The sequence below is a fragment of the Apostichopus japonicus genome, chromosome 5 (assembly GCF_037975245.1).
Source record: "Apostichopus japonicus isolate 1M-3 chromosome 5, ASM3797524v1, whole genome shotgun sequence".
NCBI lineage: Eukaryota > Metazoa > Echinodermata > Holothuroidea > Aspidochirotida > Stichopodidae > Apostichopus > Apostichopus japonicus.
The window spans coordinates 9,715,119-9,737,826 of NC_092565.1; the positions used below are offsets into that span (position 1 = coordinate 9,715,119).

At 35.7% G+C, this 22,708-nt stretch overlaps 1 protein-coding gene across 2 annotated transcripts; it reads left to right on the plus strand.

Moving 5' to 3' along the window:
- The first annotated feature begins 26 nt into the window (after nt 1–26).
- Nucleotides 27–21,221, plus strand: LOC139967569 (FHF complex subunit HOOK interacting protein 2A-like). 2 transcript variants are annotated; one of them, XM_071971512.1, is made up of 16 exons: nt 27–208; nt 1,986–2,064; nt 2,793–2,962; nt 4,009–4,113; nt 4,927–5,049; nt 5,936–6,061; nt 7,057–7,250; nt 8,785–8,976; nt 9,632–9,824; nt 10,277–10,632; nt 11,527–11,614; nt 12,237–12,380; nt 13,422–13,562; nt 13,817–13,920; nt 15,880–15,903; nt 19,812–21,221. In XM_071971512.1, the coding sequence occupies exons 1-16, from the start codon at nt 164–166 to the stop codon at nt 19,915–19,917; spliced, it is 2,190 nt and encodes a 729-aa protein (XP_071827613.1). In that variant the 5' UTR covers nt 27–163; the 3' UTR covers nt 19,918–21,221. The 2 variants fall into 2 exon arrangements, with proteins under 2 accessions (XP_071827613.1, XP_071827614.1); XM_071971513.1 differs by lacking the exon at nt 15,880–15,903.
- The last annotated feature ends 1,487 nt before the right edge of the window (nt 21,222–22,708 follow it).

Genomic DNA, 22,708 nt, shown 5'->3' on the forward strand with positions numbered 1-22,708 from the left:
AATACACAGGATATGATGTGTGATAACATAGGCCTCAGTTTAGAACTATTACGTTTTGACTTGCCCTTTGTAGCTGCATGAGGCTCTGCCTTGGCCAAAAGCCGTGTTTACTCAAACTGTTTATCAGAATTACACAAATTAATGCAGCTTTCGCTTGAAAAAGATGTTTAACAGATTCGCGGCCGCCCTTCATCAGGCGGTCGAAGCGGTATGAAGTCTGAAATGCTAACAATACTCGTTACTTAGCCTAATGATGGATAGGCCTAAATTATGTTAGGCTGGTCTAAACTTAGCATACGTTATACATAATGTTAGTAGTAACAATAACAAGGTTTGCTTTAGAAAGGAAGGACGAATTCTTACGTTATATAGGCTTATCCTTATTTCTTTGTTACCTGATATCACCGGCAACTTGTTGTTTGATTAAACATACAAATAGGCTAGTACTTAAGTAGGCCGAGTAAATGATTTCAATATCTGATCGGGTGCCTATGCCTTGCCCTACTGTACCTAGGATAGGCATAACTCAACCCCCCCCCTCCCCTCCTAGCTTAGTACAGACTTTTTCAATTAATGCAAAGACAAGTAAAAGGTTGGTCTAGGGAGTTTGGTATATATAGGTTACATATTTCAAAGTTAGGTTAGGCCCACTTCATAATTCATACATGCTTCACATTCACATATCAAAATATATATTAAAAGTAAGTAGTTTGAACTAAGTCAGTTGGGTCTAGGCCTATATCTGTTGTTGGCTAGCAATTCCATGTATTATGTGAACTTCATCTTGCATTGTCATTAAATGCTGTTTTTAAAAGGATTATTTAGCAATTAATATGGCTTGCTATGCTATTACAAAATCTGTCTAAATGTAGTCTAGGGTTGCAAATACTACATTTTATCTGAAGAAAGTATAAGTTGTTGTGCCCTAGGGGATGGGTCTCAGTTGAGAGGTTCTCCCTTTTTGTAGGCAAAATTTATTTTGAAGAGATCCTACATGAAATGATACCAGAATGGAAGTTAAAAGCAATAAATCTTACTTAATCAGAACTGTTGATGGAATGTTACTATTGACAAGTTGCTTTTATGTGCTCAAATTAGACTTACAGTAGCTGCATGGCCAAATCACTGTTGAAAATGTCCACTGTATGTATATAGGCCTATATAATTTGTCAGAACTTACCCAAAATCCAGACTGTCTATTTTTTTAAAGTTTTTTTCAATCTGTTCAGAGGCTCATGTATGATAGAAAAAAGAGGATAGGTCTGGGGAAGTCTGGTAACACTACCTTACTGTATATGTGTCTGAGCATTGATGTTTAAAATATATTTAAGGTTTAAGTAACGACATTGTACTAACAAACAAGTATATGATTAACTTAAAGGGTGTGAAGACTCGCGCACAGAGAAACATCTCATGCCGGTAATCTGACCTAGTTTCGATTGAGGTGTAACAGAAGTGTTAGACACCACCATCGATCCCAGAAAATACACACACAGCTTGCTACCGTCAGTAATTAAACACTAGTGTACAGTCAATACATACAACTACGGTCAATATCCACAACACAGTGTACATAGCAGCGCTGGACATCTCAGATCTAGATAAAAGATAACAATGTATCACGTTTCATTACTCTCTGCATTTTGTAGCAACAAGAAGAAAACTTCACTTGCAAGCAACGGAAAGTTAACTTTTTCAGAGTTTGGCACGTGATTTGGGGCTAGTCTTCAATGCCTTTAAAGATGTTCATCTGAATTGTACAACACTGGCACAGTGTGTCATTGGTTTGTTTGCCCCCCCTCCCCCTCCCCTACATTCCAACTATAATTAGTGTGTCATTATCATCAATGCTTGGTAAATTAACATCATGTTGGTTGGCAGGCTGTATAAATTATGCATATTAACCTATTCACCTAATAGTGCTTATTTACAGGTACATTACAAGCCAACATCAGGACATAGTTTTTTTGTTCTCATATTCACAGCTTGCTCCTAGTCAGTCATTACTGGAGGATTTCATATTTCATTGGAAGGCTATCACTCATTACTTCATTAACAATAAAGGTAAGCATTTCTCTTACATTTTCCAAATTTTTCTTTAAAACTGTTGGCCTACATGTCAGGCATGATTTAGGGAGAATTCCTATGTGGACTGGGACACCTGTTTTTACAAAGAAACTTAATCACAATTTGTTTTGCAAGGATTCAAGTTTGTTGAATTATTTGCATTGCTCACCGATGCATTAATCCTATCAAATAAAACCCTTTGATCTGAAAAGAATGGCAATTCAGGGTCTTGGGTATAAATAGTTATCATTCATCTTGATGATGTCAAAACAATTTGATGAACATTCTCATAGTTTGATAATACGGTACAAATTGGTAGAAAAGGTACAATCTGCTCAGCATTTAAAGAATAAAGGCTTGCTCATACTACAATATATGCCATGGACGATAGATGTAACACAACCATATATGGTCAAACATATAATGTTCGATGATGAGGTTGTTACCATATTTGGTTCATAACTCATCTACCGCTCAAGATATATATTGGAGGATGAACCAGCCTTTAGGCCTTACTCTATAATTTTGATAGATTTACATCGTACCATTCTCCAACTAAAAGGACTCAAGAAGTAAGTATTGACTCTTTAGCATTCTGTATTACATCCACACCATCATCCACAAAAACAAAAAACCCTAGAAATTCTGGTTCAGTGGTCCTGGCTCTGAGAAAAAATATATAGCTTGAAATGTTCCTAAACAATCCATCTCAAACCTCCTACTAGATGAAAAATGTCCAGTACAGGAGAGCAACATCAGCTCGCACCTGGATAACATGCTGGTGATTCTTGAGCAGGAGGAATACCAGACAGAGAGAAACCAGACTGGACCTTGTATGGAACACCTCCTTCAGCATAAGATACTGGAGACACTGCAAACACTTGGCAAGGCTGATGTAAGTACTACAGCTTCCAAAAGTGGGCTTTTTCTAAGAATCACATTTGGTATTTTTAGCTGTTGCCTAGATGTAGCAGCCATGTCACATCCGATCTAGTCTGGTAAAGGCAGTTACTATTTCTCAGAATTTAAATTTCAGGATGTTTTTAAAAATTGTTTTTGAAGTTGCATTGATAAGAACAGATTTTTTGAATTATCATTGCTGAAATACATATTTGTTAAAATACTGCTATGGAATATGCATGACAAAGAATCCTGTGGATAAACAGTTCTCTTTCAGTCTCAGACAACAAAGTTTTCACCAATCATTTTGTGATAGCATTTCGATATCCTACATTGGACAAAGTGGAAGCCTTCCAAACTCCCCCATTCTATGACCTCTAGCTTTGATGTTTTGTAAATCAAAGTAAATGTTTAGATTTCAAGTTGAAGATTTGCTCTATTTTGTTCAAAGTCTGTGCCATTCCTATATTATGTAATGCAAACAACCAAACTTGTTGTTTTAAAACAAACATGTCTTTGTTTTTGGTTTCGAGGATAATCGTAACCTATGCTTCATGATGGCGTGTGTGTGTTTTTGAGAGTGCGTTTGTGACGCCCAGCTTGTAAACACGATATCTCAAGAAGGGAAGGTCAGACCAATCTCATATTTAGTGTGTAGAAGTACTACATTGAGTACAAGAAGCCTATTGTTTTTGGTGGAGGTCAAAGGTCATTTGGGGTCACCAGGGGTCAAAGTGTGAAAAACTTGAAAACATGATATCTCAAGAAGAAAAGCTTGGGAGGACCTTATATTTGGTGTGTAGGAGTACAACATTGTGTAAGAAAAGCCTATTATTTTTGGTGGAGGTCATTTGAGGTCATTAGAGGTCAAATCGTGAAACCCTTGTAAACATGTACACCCTCACTATACATTATGTCAGATTCATGAAGAAAACTGCTCATGTTACATCATCGAAACCCACAATGCATTTTTGCATTCTGGTTATATATTTTTATTCTTCATTGTTGTATTCATGTTTTGTCGAATTCCCTTTATTGTAGTGTCCTCCAGGGATGAAGCAATTGGTCCTGGGTTTCTTCACCAACCTCCTGGGAAAAATCCAACAGCCGTTGCTTCCACATGTCAATGTCTACAAGCCTGTCCATGTAAGAATTGTTAACATTTCATTCATTTTCTTCTGGAAAAAGCCAAAACTTGTGATATTGATATGAATGGAGATAGCGTTACTTTGTCTTAAATGGCCAAGAGAATGTCAAACATATTAAATGTTTATCATTTAAAGCAGCATGTTTGGATATGAAAGTGTTCTTTATAAGTCAGGTTTTTAGTTTATGTAACTGTACGTTTAAGTTTATGTAACCATAGTGGGTATTTACTCAAACAAGTCTTCCATGCAACAATCTTAGAAAACCTACTTTTATTTGTTTTATTTCAATCATGAGTAATTTCTGCTTCATTTGATTTCATTTATAAGTAAATAGAAAACTGAATTTGAAACTAAAGACAAATTCAAACCAGTGACCTCAGGTCCTGCACTGTACCAAACTGAGCTATCCAGTATATTGTTGGTAGTGATTCCTGTATAACCAGTTTGGGAGGGGAGAATGGGGGGGGGCCGTTAAAAACAACAGTACCCTGCATACCCTACGAATACCCTGCATTCCCCATACAACAGTGTAACAACTTTAAAAAAAAAAGCTAGGATAATAAAAAGCTAGGAAATATTCAGTTTCAAACTTGGTATTCAAAATGGGGGTCTTGGCCCCTTTGTTTTTTACATGGTCACCAGCAAAATTTGAAAGCAAAGTTAAGTTGGCGTTATTGTGGAATAAAAAGAAGTGGAAAACATCGGAACATAAATGACTTCAAAGGTGGAAAATATAAAAACCCATTTTGCCACCGAGCAACCTAACAAAGCAAAATTAAAAGATTTCTTTGTTGATTCTGATCATGTACAGAGACTAATAAAGTGCTGTGGAGATGTCAAGGCTGGACCGACAGAGAAAGAAGAGATACAGTTTCTCTGCTTGGTGTGTGCCAAACTGAAAGAAACCCCATATCTTATCAACTTCTTCCTAGAGGTAAGAAGTGAGGTTACTTAGCGACCTTTTATTTATTTTATTTGTGACTCCCAACAAATTCAATCTAGGTGTACAGTTTGTTCATCATTCATCAGGGTTGAAGTGTTGAGAGTTAAAGTCTTGGTCAGAGATAGAATAAATGTTGTTGGACAACAAAGAACATGTTCTTGAGGTTGTAGGCTTGAGGTGGAAATATGAAAACCTGCTAAGCTGGTCCACATAAGTTACAAGAACCTTTCTGATCAGTGTAAACTACAGCTATGGTCAAATTTACAGTAATGGTCAATATTATCTACAGTGTTAACATTAACTATTCTTGTATGGAATGGCAGGCAAGGAATCACTCAGCCATTTTGGTTTTTCTGGGTAAGAGTTTAAAATGGGATCTGGCATGACTAAATGTGTAGCCAATGGAGAGTGTCCTTGAGGCCTATGAAAGGTACGCCCAGTTTGATAGAGATTTACGGCTATACTAAATAAAAAAATCATATGCGTTATGAATATACCACACACATGGTAATTGTCTGCCAAACTCTGTTTCATATGATTTAGTTCATCTACTGTGGATCTACTGTAGATGCTCAATCATCCTTTATAACTCATCCTGCATCCCTGCCCTTGTGGATTAGGTGATTTTAGACACAGATTTGCCATGAACTGGAGCCGACATATGTGGGTTGTATCTTAAAACGATTAAAGTGATGAAATAATTGTTTCGTTTGTAAGCCACGATTTTTCTAACCAGAAAAACACACTGTGGCAGAGATATAGAGGTATATAGCAGAGAACATAGTGACCATTGACCTAAATGTATTTTTATATAAAAAGCTGCAAGTGCTCAAACAATAGTGCCTTTGTTTAATGGGCTATTATTTTCTTCCCTCAGGACCCCAAAACTTCCTCCAGCAGTGGAAGAGCTTCGAGAGGTGGAATCAAGAAGAAAGTGAGCATTGACCCTTCCAAAATGGAGTTTAGCCTCATGAACTCCCTTCTCAGCCTTGTACAAAGTCCTGTAAGTTATGTTTGCTTGATTACTAAGAGAAGTTGGTCATTTTTCAGTAAGAAACTGTTAAAAAATAATTGCATTACTGTCAACCGATTTTGTATAAGATATTTTCCCTCTGAGGTTCTTAACTCAATTTTGTTTTCTAGTGAATAAAACTTGAACAGAAAGACAAGGTGATGTTTCTAGTATACAATTTTTTTCTATAAGACCATATTAATCTATTCTTATTTCTTATCTTCTTGTGTGAGATAAAATAACCATATTTTGAAGTCAGGTACAATATAAGCAAAGGTGATATTGAGACAGAAGTTGTTCATTACAATTAGAGGTATTGTTCAAATTACCAACTCATTACCACAGGTGAAATAAAATTTCAATATAACTCATGCTGGGTACAGTATTGCTTTGTGATTTAAGTTTTGATGCATATATACAGATCCTATTCCACCCTGTTATATGTCAAAGTTCATTCAAGATGAAGACAAAATCCTCCCCCCTCCCACCCCCACCCAGCCAAATACATTATTTTTTTCCCTTTATAGTACCATGTGTAAAAAATTCTCAAGTTAACTTTTATTTGCATTTGTAAGTTGTATTGTTTTTTTTAAAGTTTTTCCAGATATTCATGTGCATCAGTGTGCAGCTCACATGTATCATTTCCATATATTTTTATTAAGTGAATGCTTCCCTACATTTTCATACATTACCTTACATTACCTTCTCCTAATATGTTTTACTCTGGATCATGTGACCCTTGCATAAATTTCTACCACCAAAGTTAAATTTATTTCTGTATGCATATTGAATATCTTTACATCCCCCTCCCTCCCCTCCCCCCCGCCCCATATTGGTTGTGTGTCTACCTCGGCCACTTTACCTCCCTACCTCATGTCACCATGTCTTACTCTTGTACGAAACTTAACATTTGACAAGAATACAAGAGAGTTCATCTCTGATGAATGTTAACAACATAATATGGATTTTTTGTTGTTTGTCCATAGGATACAAGAATTGCAGTGAAGGCATGTGAGGGCATGTTGCTATGTGCTTCCCTCCCAGAGAAGTCATCAGCAGATTGCATTGTGGGAAATACCCACCTTGCTGACTTCCTGGCAGAGAGGTTATGTCTTCTCTATAATGCCCTACCTCTATCAATGGATCCTGTTGATGTGGACAGTGTAGAAGCAAAATGGGGGTAATTTTTTTTAAGTTTTGTTCAAATCCAATTTTTATGTGGTGACGGTTTATTCTGCTGGTTGAGTTGGCAATGTTGAAGGGTTTTCCTGTTGGCAGATGATGTAATACTTGTATTTAAAGTGAATAATTTACTTCTTGTTAGTTGAAATTGATACTTTGCTTGGTTGTCTATGTTCTATGTTGTTAGAATTACGTGGAAATGTAAACTCTGTGGTAGAAGTGTTATTTTCCTCAGTGTTTAAATGGATGAAATATTATAGAAAAATCAAAGACATTTTCAGCTCAATTTACTCTGAGGACAAATCAATCACATTACTGTTGCCAGATGCATATTACAAAATATCACTAAACTTGAAAAAAAAAATCCAGGTCTTCACAGTACAAAATACTATGAAAATTTTGCTTTGATCTCGAAATGTATCAAGCATTTTTCAGCAGTTTGCGATTGAACCAATAACCTCCATCTAAAAGAATATCCCTTTAATATATAATAGCACAGAGTAAAATTGTGAATGTGTTATATTAGTGTCTGTACAGATGTTCAATAATTAAATCAATCCTTTAACACCTCACATGAAAATATCACACCCAGCCACCTAATTATATCATAATAATATAATATGAAACATCCACAATACTATTGTTGCATATAGTATTAAAAGATTCACAGTGTCTTAATAATATAATATAAAACATCCACAATAAAATTGTTGCATATAATATTAAAAGATTCACAGTGTCATATAATATAATAGAAAACATCCACCATATTATAGTTGCATATAGTATTACCCATTTCACATAGTATCATACAATAATATTGTACCAAATAATATAATCTAAAACATCCACAATAATATTTATTGCATAGTATTACCTGTTTCACATAGTATCATACAATAATATTGCATCATAATAATATAATATAAAACATTTTATTTATTGCATATATCATTACCCACTTTGCATAGTATCATACAAATTAATATTGCATCATAATAATATAAAACATACACAATAATATTAATTGCATATAGTATTACCCGTTTCACATAGTATCATACAATAATATTGCATCATAATAATATAATATAAACTTCCACAATAATATTTATTGCACATAGTATTACATGGTAGAATGATATATTATGATAACAATTAATATTGTTAAGTGCTTTAACATTACAGTACAATAGTATTGTATACTAACATGTGAATCGGCTGACCGAGCGTAGAAGTGCAACAATTTTATAATGGAAAACTTTGTCTCTTACACGTATAGAACTCTGGTTATAAGTCGTTGATGTTATCCAGTGCAAGCTTTGAAGAAACACTGCAATGTTCATACAAAACAGCAGCACACTGTAATTGCTTGAAAATATTGTTGACAGACACTGCTGGAAGTCCAGGTTGTATTTTTGACTTTTAGTTTAGAAGGAAGTATCAAACCAAAACGTGTCCGGACCAGAAACTTACAGTATGTCTATTTTAGTCTTGCTTAAGTGTCCATCTTTACCATCTCTCCATAACAGACTGGATGTTTCCAGCGATGCAGATGACACAAACGCCTTTCACGGGAAGAGGCAACTAATCTCCCTGGTGTCATGGTTTGATTACTGCGACCAGGTCATCAAAGTCGCGTACTCTTCCATCGGCGATGCCGTGGCATCAGCTCTGCTGGACAGGTTCCTCCTTCCAATCCTAGAGCCACTCCTTCTTCAAACGTAAGTTACTTCCAACTATGTCTGACCTTTGATTATATCAATCAGCCCCCCCCCCTCCCATCCAATGAATCCCTGCCTCTCACACATGCCCAAATCAAAGGTTAATTTATAGAACAGCTCTGAAAGAAATTTGTGGTATGAAGATTTTGTTGTGTGTCAGTCACAGCGCAGTTTATAGTCTCGTCTGCAACACGGTTGACAAATTGTATACTTGGTACCCAGAGTAAACTTGATGCTCAAAAATAACAGAAATAATCTTGCAAATAGTTATTTTGGATGTCACTGTTATGGTTATAGTTTATAGGTAACCCTTCTTAGACCTTCTACACTTTTCCTCCACTTGATTGCAATGTCTGCTCACTCCCTCCCCCACCAACCCCTCCCCCACCTTTAACCTGCCTTTGTTTTGTCACACTAATGTTTACATTAATGTGACTCTTAATGTTTACAATCAGATTTGTTCACAAAGCATGATCAAACTTGTACTTGATGTACTGGAGTCACTTTATTTCAATCTTAGAAAAGGAGAACACAATTTTGGCTCGTAGACCTGAAAATATTACAACCAAACTTAACAATTTGACAACATTTTCAAGTCCCGAGACTAGGTGCAGACTGACAAATAATTGAGAGTTGCTGATTGCTCTGTTTTCAGGTCTGAAGTAGGGATCTTGACCAGTACATCTCACCTCTGTAAGTTTGTTAAGATGTGCGAGTCTCGACAGCTCCTGGCCGTGCTAGTATCTTTCATTCTGGGAAACGACGCATCTGAGGAACAGCAACACGATCTGGACCAACACAAACTGAGACAACGATTGATAGAGCGATGCGACCACCTATCTGATGAGGTTCGTCTCTATCTGTCTCCAATCCAAGGAGTATCGATTCTAGCAGAAATGTTTAATCTACAGCTAGACATAACTAGGCATTCGATATCTATAAGTTACAAATAAAGAGAAGAGGCAGCATATTCGTGACCGTGTGGATCTAATAATGGTGCAAGGCTTCGATCCATTTTTTTCTTTTCTTTTTTTTGTATGTAATGTTGAGCCCATATTTCCAATATTTTGCAGATTCAAACATATGTACTAGCAAGAAAAACTTACAGAGTTATGAAGTAAGAGAAAAGTATGAGAGTAATTTAAAAAAAAATGATAACACCAAATTTTGAGGAGTTTCCCAGGAAATGTTTAACAGTAACTTGTAGGGAAAAGTCCTCAAGTCTTGGAAGGAATGCAGGGATATAGATTATCAAACAGTAATATGTTGCTTCTGAGTAAACACTTCTTTTCCTTTTCAGATTTGCATAATGTCTTTAAAGTTATTCGAAACCCTTCTTCTCAAATCAAACGAACACGTGATCAAAAATCTGGTACTGAGAAACCTGGAGACCAGGGCGTATTACAACCGGCAGCCCATGACTTTAGTACAGGCTAAAGGTTCTGAAAACATTTCGTCCAATAGTGGTAACGATAGAGACAATTTGAGTAACGGACCTGAAAATTTTGAACCAGAGTTAGAATTTGACGACGATTTTCAAACTAAGAGACTCTTACCGACCGGAGAGGACAGCGATTTTTCTAGCGAGTCAGGAAGTCCAAGAAAAATGACGGAAGAGGAAGAAGTTCAAATGGGTATCCACAAGCTAGTAAATTGGTGAGTTTAAGATACGGTTAGAAATATGAGACCGTCAAGTTTTGTTGGAGTTTGGGGATTGATTTCTTGAATGTTAATGAAGTCTGTCTGTCTGTCACATACTGCAAGTATGTTTAAATGGAAGGAAGGAGATGTATTTAACTGCTGGGTGGATGCCCCCAACTCGACATCTTCCATTTTTCTCATTCAAGATGAAATTGTTTTGGGAATGAAATTATTTACGTCATAAATCCACATGGCTAGTCTAGCAAGTCTAGTTCTTTGGACATATTTAGGGGAAATGATTTCTTATGCCGTTCAGAAAAAATTGTCTGGAATGTGTCCCTGAAAGTTCCAATTTAATACAGCCAATGTTCTACGATGACAGAAGCTCTAGAAATTTGTAGGAAGAAGAAAGGTCCCTCTGCTCTTATAGTTTGATTGTTAGTTTGATTTTGATGTGTCAGATATATATTTTAATATCAGGTAAACATATATGAGTGGGAAGAGTATATTTTTGATATCAACTGTTGGGTGATGGTTTTCATTTTTTGTTCATTTTTGTTTTCATTGTTGTATACAATGCTTGACTGCTGGGCAGTACTTCATCATTTGTAGCCACCTTTAGGATTCAGCCTATTCCCTCTGTGACCAAGATGATTTCTTCTGGGAGCTTTCTTTCCAAACATTTTAGAATTGATTCTTCATATTTCAATTTATTGTGATTGCCAGAACCCATTAGGAGTCTATTTTTCTTCTTTCTGAAAACTAAGCAATGTTTTAGGAGGTGGAAAGGTAAAGGCGATATTGATGACCTTTAGGTGAATGAGAATTTAAGTGGATATCCGATATTTTGATGGTTATTCAAGTCTTATCTCACATCATTCTCTCATTTAAAACCTTTTGTTTTTGCAGTTTTTTAATTTTAGTCCCAGAGGAGGCAAGATCATCTTTATCAGGAGATGTTGGGTATGACATGTATCTCAGAGAGGCACACAGACAGGTAGATTAACCAACAGCTAAATGTTAGATAGTTTACTTATAATTGAAAAGAGGGCCTACCAATGCTATCAAAATATATATCAGAAATGTAGTAACAAGTAATCTCGATAGCGGACAATTGTTTTAGGGGAGGGGGGTGAGAGGGGTGAGGGAGAGTTACCCTCTCTTCTTTTGCAAGGCTTAAATCCATGCTGAAAACGTTTAGCACTTAAACAGCCTTAACATCCAAGATGCTTCATTGTGGCAAAAACCACCACCTCGCTCCACTCTGCCACCATACATATAGCAGTTCAATTTGAGATCTTTGTTGGGAAACCATTTTCTTTAATTTTTGTATAAAAATTTATACCAAAGTAGGTTTTTACAATATAAGCTGCTTAGTTAGATGGGCCAGTTATCACTGTATGCTTAAATCTACAACCATTGCTAGGTAATGTTACTCCATTCACTGTAGAAGATTTGACATATTTATGTTAAATGTCAGCTGCATTTGTAATGATAGAGCTATAAAGAAAAAATAGTTAATTGAATTTAAAAATATATAATATTTGAGCAATTTTAGTATGATTTCTTGGACATTCCTTTAAATTCATATTTGTATTGTATCTTTCTGCCTGTCTCAGTTTCGGGATTGCACGGTCAACTGTCTTCCATACGACTGGCCCAACTATGTCACACCGTTGGAAAAGTGCCCCCCAAACCCATCTTTCTGCGAAGGCGCCTTCCTCAAAGTATTATTCGATAAACTTTTAAGAATGCTGGACCAGGTAAGAACAGTTGCTTTGAAATGCTAAAAATAAATTCCAAAAGAAATGATTTTACAAAATGCTATCATGATGTATGATGTTAATATGTTTGGATTCCAATTTCCAAGAACCGTTTTTGTCGTATTACTGAAGGAAAAAGTACTTTTAAGTTTCACCTGCCTGCACCAGGAATGATAAATAAAAAATTCTTGGGTTCAAGCAGGCACCAAAGACAATCGTCATTATTGGGTGTATGTGATAAAGATGGTTATTAACTTCCCCACACAGCTAAGAAATATCTTATTCCAATTTGGAGATAGCACAGTCTCAAGGTTCTTTCATATATATGACTGAAGGCTTGATCAAGTCTAAAGATGACACCATTGAGCCACATTTGCTAACTTTTGGTTAAATTTTCCTTTATTTATTAAAATGTTTATTTCTTTAATGGAGATGGGTTTTGCAAATTCTGAATCTAAAATATTGAAGTTCTTAAACATGACTTTAATAATGATGGCATTGGAATTTGGTTTCAATGTCAACAATGTTAACATTTTTTACCTTGAAGATATGAAACTGAAAAACAAAGAAAAACATAAAAGGTGTCAGATCCTAGTGGCACTCTGATATCACTGATTAACAAGAAGGACAGTTCCTAGAAAGGACTTTAAAACTAACATATCTCTCAAAATGGAGCAAGTTTTTTTCTGTTTTTGTATCTAGCTGTTTGGTGAGTTGTTCTTCACAAAAATCTCTGTCACATAAGCCAAAGATGATGGTTGGTTTAAATTACAAAGGTGGAGTTACATGTGCAGATAACTCTAGGTTAAAACTCCTGTTATTTGCACATGTAGTTTGAGGACAGCATGGTAAATGTGTGTGATTGGATGGTGTGGTGAGAATATGTGTCCATATAATATATTTTGGTCCTCTCATCTCTTTTCCTCGTTTGATTTTTTTTTACTTTATTGTGTCATTTTCTTCTTATAAATATTCATTCTACAGATTGACATGTCTTCCTTCAAGATTGTTCTCATTTTATTTCTTTTATTCTTTTTTCAGCCTTACGAGGTCAACCTCCAGGTCACGTCTGTGATTGCTAAGATCGCCCTCTTCCCTCACCCTCATATACAAGAGTACTTCTTAGATCCATTCTTGCCTGCTGCTCCTGGATGTCGGACACTCTTTACCGTTTTAAGCAAGGTAACACAGCCCATCGTTGTATGAGATAAACATATATTCACCTCTTTTACGTAGGTAATCCAAACAGATTTTAATTGGACCTCAATTTTTACCATTGTTAGCAAGGTTTAAGCCCAAGTGAACCCCTTACCTTCACATGTAATGCAATCTAAGCTTTAAAAATCACTGTAAGCGACCATGGATTTGAAACCATCTTTAACAAGGTAAACCCATTCAATTTAAGTCAACTAATTCTACCTTTCTGGCAACTTTAGGTTGTAAGTGACCTCTCAACGAGAGCGTCGAGTATATCCGATTTCCAGAAGCAGGTCATGCTGGTACGAAGGCAACTGATGGGTCTGGTGGAAGATCAGCAGAAGTAAGTTTATCTTGTGTTTTTCAAGTGTGTTTTACAACAGTTTTACTAGTGTTTCACTTGTATCGTAACAGTGTTCTACAGACCTGTGTGTTGTTAATACTTCCTTTCCAAATTTACTTCTGTAATAGTGTTTCACTGTAACATTACAGACTCTTCACAAGGTTTACAACAGGGTTTTTACTAGTGTTCCACAAGTTTTTTCGTCTGGGTTTCACCTATTTGCACTTAAGTCTTTCCCTGTGTTTCGCTAATCTTTCACCAGAGTTAAAATTGTTTTGGTTAAAGGATTATGAACCGTAAACAGTATATGAAAACTTGTCCCTCTAGCGAAATGTGCTTACAAATGCGTTACATTTCTGACCTTCGATATCTTCCCTTTCATTCTAAACATGAAAGACGTAACCGTGTGTTCCAGTCTGCATATGGCTTCATCCTGAGACGTCACTGTCTTGACAAGAAAGTTTTATCCAACAATTGCTGTCCCTTCATTATTTTAGTCTAAATTGATAATTTCATTATGATCCATTTAATAAAGAAAAGTGAAGAATAGCAAAAATTGACTAGTACCAGATTACAAGAATTAGATAACATGTTGACTGTTACTATTTTTAAATGATGCATGTAGGTCGACATGCCTTGTATCGGGTTCTTCATTTGTATAGTGGAAAGTTGAATCAGACTACAAAGGATTATGGTTGTGTTTGTATTAATATGTTACGGTATATGACTGTTAATGATATTGAACTTAATTGGTGGCAGTAGTTTCCTACCATGGGTTACTGTACCTCTACCTCTGGTGGTGGTGCTGCCTTGTGTTATATCCCGCATGTTTATCAGTCCTAGCTGTCCCATCGTCATAGCAACAAAATATGTAGCATCTAGTAAGCAAAGTGTTAAGGTATGACAGAGATAGCTTCAAACAGGGTGGTGTCTAGCAGTGGGGGAGGAGGGCATGGGAGGGTTTGGAAGGAACACCACTTTTAGAGTGAACATTGCAGATTTGAAAGCGACATGACTGAACGTTAAAAAAGTCACTGTTTTGCTGTGCGATTGAACATTTGGAAATGTATTCTACAACAAGTTTAAATATTCTAATCGCCATGTTTGGTGTTGATATGTATCCCAAGTGTCAGTTTCTTGTGTCATTGCATATACAATTATATTGTGGGATTGCCTATACAAGGAGAAGTGTACTATTTACACATAGTTTACATAGGCAGGGATATGATTTCAGCATATCACATTATAAGTATAAGAACATTATTGTCATGTGTATGTTAGTGGCTGATTATGCAAATACAGCTACTTGAAATCAGATAAATCCCACTCTCATCCAAGCCTGGATCCGTTTTTTTTTCCTGTCTTAAACATTGGTGGTGTTTAAACTTTGATTGGTCTAAGTTTTTGATCTTTCTGAAATGATGGATTTTTGCATGTGATCTTTAACATCAACATTGCACTTTGAAGAATAGTGAGACCTTAGACAATATTGATGTTTGCCATGAAAGGATTGGCTTTTGCTTGGCAGTATATATTTGTGAGGTATTCATCCATTTTATAAAAAGAGAATCAGCAATGATCCAAAAATAACTCTGTAATGGTCAAAACTATTCACACATGACTAAATTTGAATCATCATTTTGGCTACTGTCCTAAATCTGCTTCAAATATTTACACCATTCTTCAAGAATTTGAAGATGTATTTTGGCAATACATCCTATGGGAAATTTACGTCGATTAAACTTTTCTGAAAATTTAACTCACTAAACTTTTGGGACGGTAGAGTTGATCTTTGATATATAAGTTTCTGATTCCAACACTGAGTCTTTCTTTCTCTTTCTGGATGTCTGGTTTTCTTTATTTTTTTTTTATTTGTCCCCTCCCAGTCTTTATACTCCTCTCTTTAAACCTCTGTATCGCTTTCCCAGTCTTTAATGCTCCTAGAATCTTTCTTCACAGGCCGGTCACAAGCCCTCTCTTCAAGTAAGTAGTTGACCTTTGACCCATGGTGTATTCCTTGCCTGCTCATAAGTTCCATTCTTGGCCTGGGACTGTTTTTATTTATTTTTTTTTTTTGGAGGGGGGGGGGGTTGGGCAGTTCTTGTACCAAGGGGAACAAATAACACATAGCATGCACTGTGTAAACTGCAAAATGTAGTGCGTTTATCTTTAAAACAGAAATCATGAAATGAAAATCCCAGATGTGTAAATTTGTGAAATGAACACCATATTTAAAATGTTAATTCTGAATGAAACCTCAAAAACATTTGAGGTGTTAACCATGAAATAAAAAAAATAAGCATGTTTATGGTGCAACGCTCAAAACTTGAAATAAAACACTCTGTAGATATTCGTACACATAAGCTACCTGAATTATATTGCTTTGGAAACTGTAGAAAGCTTGAGAATTTGGAATTAATTTGGAGGAAGGCCTGATTTTCTGTTTGCCACATCACTAATGCAAGAATGTCACAGAATGGAACTTTTTTCAAGCAGTCATTTGTATACAATAAGAAACTACACAGCCAAACTGCATGCTCTATTAACAGTTAAATTATGTGCCAATAACATTTGCTCTTTGTGTTAGTGCTAACCTTTATAATCAACATACTTGGACAAAAATGGGCAACATCAATTAAGGCACCCTATGTAAGAACTTAAACCTTTGATCTCAAAGATGGTTTGACCTTTACCCTTTGTTTTAATAGACAATTTTTACTTTAATACAACACCGAAGACTCGGTCAGAGTTTCGGTGTGCTATGAGTAATTTCAGAAGAAAATCTTACAGTGGGGTCTGCTATCATGGTCGGTATTGGTCCCACATAAATTGTTAACCTTATACCAATGTCAATAACAACAGCCTCATACTTAGATGGTATAAATGTGTTGCTGATGAAAGTTTTCACAGTTAGGTAGAGATTGCTTACTCTAAAATTATATTAACCGAGCTCAGACTAATCTGCTTCTGGTCTTGGTACTTTTTGTATTCAAAAAGAAAACTAACACAAAAGGAAATGTATATTCATTCTCCTAGTGCATATTCAACACCTTGCATGCATATATTATGTAACTCCCTCTCCTCCCCTACACCTTCCCTCTTGTCATTTCTTGTTAACAGCATAGACTCATGCCTGCCTTATTAACATTCATCATATCTAATTTGGGTCTGAAATATATTTGGTGAAAATATTATGAGTTTGAAACTAATATGTTATTCTTTTGTTGTTTCCATATTTTTTTGTCGTGGGTCTGTTTCCTCTGATGGGAACTAAACTGATTAAATTTGGTGGAAACTTTGACTATGTATAAACACAGTCCTTCACTTCATAAACCTAAGTAAATATAAATCAGGATATATTATTTTAACTGCTTTCACTTTACGTAACATTGTTTATGCAGAACGGTTCCTTTCTCCTAAAAGTGCTGTGGATTTTTATGCAAGCAAATGGCTACGCATTGCTGTATTTGTGTATTAACCAAATGGCTATGGCATTTTAGTTGAATGATTCCAGACATCACCACACTCAAGTGACGTTTAGATGCATTGTATTACTTTTCATATGTTTATTTTATGAATCCCAAACAGCCATTTCACCAAGTGTACACTCTTCCATCCAGGTTTAATCAGCACTTGCTATAAGATGGTCACCGATTATTATTTTTGTAGTTGTCAGCGCTGACTGACTGCCTAGTAGCACTAAAGTTATTTAATCTCACGGCTGTTGAAGCGGTTTTCAGGTGTGTGTCATTTTAGTGACATCAGGTACACCGGCCTTCAGCCACAAAACTGACACCAGCATGCTGTTATTGATGTGAAGATCTTCATCTTCATAGGTAAATCCTGATTTGGAGTCGGTTGGGCAAGATGTAATTTCAATGATAACGTCAACTTGAATGAGTCTTTCCCGCACCAGAAATTATCCAGCAAGATTTACAAAACAAGTAGTACCTGTCGTCAACCTGTTGGCTAGTGTGTTAATTGTAGTTGTTACATCACCAATAAATACTACCATAGTATAATATGTGTCACTCCTTTGACAGAAATTGTTTGCTTTGTGTTGAAGCATCCAAATGAGTATCTCTCAGGTAACTCTCTATATGGGATCAAAGCATATCAGATTTGGCCCTTTTCTTATTTTGGACTTTCAGCATTTTTTGGCCCCCAGTAATGAGTGAAATATGAGTAAATTCTGCATGTTATTCTATGTTTGCCTGGGAATTGCAGTGCTTTTGTTTGGTCCTAGAGTAGACTTTTTTGTACTTGTAAAGTTGTACCCATCCAGCAGATCTCAGGTCTGCTAGGTGTTAAAATGCCGGACAAACATCTTGACGTGTCAATGATAAGTAGAGCAATGAGATATCACCGATGGCCAATTATTAGACTTTAACCAACTTTTATTTTTAGATATGGAAACTGCGTTGAAGAACTCAGATAAAATGGCACAATGTCAAAGGTTATATATGTATATGAACACCATCAGGCATTGATACTGTAGAATAAAGCTACATGATGATAATCAGACATTTCAGAAATTTCTCACATCAACATTTTGTACCTCACTCTAGATGTTGTGTGTAAGTGGGTGGCTTATTTTATGTGTGTTATCTTCATAAATACAATAATTAACACTGTCACAGACTTGCTGAGAGGGATTTTGTGGCAAATAAAGGGCATCATCAAGTCGGTATTTAATCACACATTAACACGTCACCGTAAATGACCATGTTCACCATTGTAGTCTCCTATAAAACTTGTGTATCTATGACAACACGATACTGACTAAATCCATGATCAATATATTGATTAGTGCCAGCACATATGTATGCACTTGTTGGTTTAGAAACAATGTCAACATATGAACATAAAATTTAGCACCTTAAGGAAAAGCCGTTATCGACATGCTGGTTAAAACACATTGGTCATTTAAGAACTAGGTAATATTTTATAAGACAGGGTTTTCTTTTCAAACAATTACTTGTCAATGATTGAATTACAATATTTGCATATGAAGCCATCACGTTTATAAAATTATTCTCAAGATTACTTGGAAACATTTTGAAGACCAATGGTGCAACTAACAATTACCCTAAAATCGGACACCAATCCTTGTTATGTTATCAAGCTTGCAGTCGTGAATGCAAAAGTAGCTTTATAATTAAAACAATACTAACTTCTAATATCGATATAATGTTAATTGCCTTTTCCAACTGTTAATTCTCAGCATGGATGGTAAACTGCTGAGCTATTTACTTACTAGACTGTTTGGATATCTTTTTTACTTTTACCTGTTTAATTGCTGGTTGTTGCATCAGTGTTTGGTCTTAATGTGAAGCAGAACTGTTAAAAGCCATGTTTCACCATAAAGCCAGTTTGCTCAGTCTTGGGTTTGGAAATTACAAGGTACAGTAAAAACATTGACTTTAGAATGTAATAGACATATATTTAATTAAAGAAAGGAAATGCATTTAAAAAAACTTAATACAGGTATTAAACTTGTCAGCTGATTCATGTAGCTTCCTGGACTATCCACTTTGTAGATGTGAGATTGAGAGGAACTTGTATCACACATTTTCTTGCACAGATAGAAAAGCATTGAATACAAATCTGTTTCTATGTAATATGTCAAGTTGGATCAGATTTTTCTGAAACAGTCAGTTGGTAAATCTAGAATGGTATTCACAAAGGATTCATATTTCCTATTGTTGAATGTAACTGTAACATATAACATATATAATTAAGCAATCTAAGAATTATACAATATCTTCACCACATCCACCGTGCCCCTCCCCCCCCCCTCCCTTCCCCATGTTCCCTGCCATCAGACGGGCACCTACCTTGTCCTTTTGACCCTCAAGTTGTGACATGTTTTATATCGTTTTTCTTCACAGCTTACCATACATTGACCTACTGGAGGGTGTTATAGTACTGGAGGAATTCTGTAAGGAACTAGCCGCTGTCACTTTCGTCAAGCACCACGCATCCAGCGAGAGGTGACCGGCATACAGCTAAACAGGAAGTACAACTACACTGTGGGTGACATTAGACCTTGATGTATTAACACTTTCTAAGTTGGTTCAAGTTTTCTTGAGTTTGGGCAAGATAAAGTACCCCATGAGTCAAGGTTCTCGATGTGTTTGATATAAATTTGGCAGTCTTTATAGCTAAATGCTCAAGATCTGTAAGCTGGGTGTAATTTTTTCAAAGTTTGTGGACTGTAATGTATTAGAGCAAAACTCGCTTGCACCAAATTTGACAGAAGTTACTGGTAGAATCAAAGCAACTAAGTTTTTATTATATTTCATATGTTTATTATGATAATAGTGGAATTAACATGAAATTGAGTTTTCAGTGAAGGTGTTTTTACTTCCCTTTATAAATCCACATTTTTTGACAAATTCCAGACTAACTACACCCACTGTATTAAAGGATTTTGTTTTCTTTTTGACTCTATGAGAGCTCTGTGTGGGTTGTCTTTGAATACTGAGAATCTCAGGTTAATTGCATCAGTCGGAAATACCATAAAAATGGAGAAGCAAACATCCAACTTTAAGCCAGATCGTTAATATAAAGTAAGGACAACTTTAAAGGTCATCTTTGTTGTGCTGGCCCTTCCCTCCCACATGATGTAAACAGGTCCTAGAAACAAATGAACACAATAAGCAAGTGCAATGGCTAGCTGTTTGCTCACTGGTAAAATGCATACAGGTATTGTTAGTTTTATGCCTACATTTTTTAATTTTGAAGCCAGTGCAGTACAGATACTAGGAAGTGTTTAAAAAGATGCTGTTATGTTAGGCTTGTAGCTGTAGGAGTCCCTGAACTTCAAATGAAGCTTCCTTCATTTTGCTTGACTAGCTTACATCCTGGGAGAAGTCATGGGGAGGATGACAGAGGGCAGCGCACCACTGTCTAGTTGGACTGTTTGGCATCAGCCCGACATCTTGCCACGTTACTCCAGATAATATAACTGTTACAATTATAGTTATTACAAACTTATCACTTAGCCTAACCAGGAACTACTAGATTACAGACATAGCTTCATTTGCATGTAAAAATCATGTCAGGAGATTTTTTTTAGTTGTTTTTTTCTTGTCAAGTGATTAGATTGAATTACCATCTGTTTGCATGGTTTGGTTGCAACAAAAAAAACAACTGAAGAAATAATGACAGAAACTTGAGTGCAAAATAAGCGAAGCTAGTGAGTACACTAGGGCCATAACAAACCACTCTTGTAATACAACAAGCTTACTCTTCTTTCATTCCTTTCCTTTCTTTCTATTTTTTTTGTTTGAGAAAAGGAATAGAAAAATGTTAAGGTTGTTTCTCATTTCCAGAAACTGTTGACTGTAAACTGCCATGAAATTTAGTAGAAGGGTTTATCTTTTAGGGTTTTTTTATGAGAATTTAGGTCATTTTTATGAGAAGATGATTAAGAGTTAAATTACAATTCCTTCTACTGACGAACGCTTGTAAAGATATATACATTTGTTTTCACCCACAATCTTCACAATCAGGGTGTTAATTGGGCCAACAACTAAGGGTAATATGAAACTGTACACAACTGGCTTTTTGTTGGGGTCTTCCACCATTTAGGGACCCTCAACAATGCAAATCCTAGTATTGGCAGTGTCTCTTAGTTCTGCCAGGAAGGAAATGTATACGGCTAGAAATCAATAAGGTTTAACGGAAACACACGTCAATAAGAAAGGGAAAAAGCTGAATAGAATAATTTGTTCTATTGTTTACTTTATCATTTCTAGGAAGTTTGAATTTAACTGTTTGCATGATAGGAGGAAGAATGTCATGTAAACAGTGTTTTCTGTAGATTTCCTCATCGTCACAGTAACATTTGAATTTGATATGACATTTTTGTATTGTGAGAATTCGTTCCGTTACGTGATGGTTCCGAAAGAGGTGTTAGGCAATTTGTTAACTTTTAAATCATTTTAATATTACGTGGTAATATTTTGTGGTTTGACGTCCGTAATCGGGAAACAGGACAATTTTCCAGTTCCGTGTTATTTCTGATAAAAAGTACTATTCCATTATTGGTGTTGAACCACATAGGTGTAGTCTCTGTTTATGTAAGAGATGATAAATGTTGATACATAAACCACAGAGGACATAAAATTAATATGGAAAATTATGCACTCATTTAAAAAAAGCAATAATTCTCCAATCAAGCTAAGAGAAGGATATTACATGAGATACAGCCAAGTGGTTGGATTTGACAGTGAACTCAATAATGAAAAAGGGAGGGGGGGCACTATCCAGTAGAAAAAGAAGACTTCCAAATTGTTTTATAGGAGTGATTGGGAACGGAGTACCTTAACTCTTTATCTTTGCGATGCTTTTGAAATATTGTTGTGGATGAGTGTCCTTGAGATGAGTCTTGTGGCAGTTGTTAGAGCAGGTGTTTCATGAATTCTTGCAAATTTCAGGGGAAAAAAAGAAGAATTTTCGTACTTTACTTGACTTGAAAGTAGAAACAAACCTTGTTAATCGTTTGTGAGTGGATGGACCCTATCAAGATACTTCAAGTAAAAGTGTTCCAAATATCTGTTACTGTTTTCTATTAAATAAGGAACAAAGAATGAGATCCATCCAAATGCAAGCCCAGAGTTGGGTCACACCCAAAAAGTAAGATATTTTACGAATATGTTAGATTTTGTGATGAATTTAAGAAAAGACAGGGAATAAAGAGCATGTAATATTCAATAGGTTTTTTATACCTTAGTTATATTTTAAGGGAGTTTTTTATTAATTTATTTTGCTCCCCTTTTTT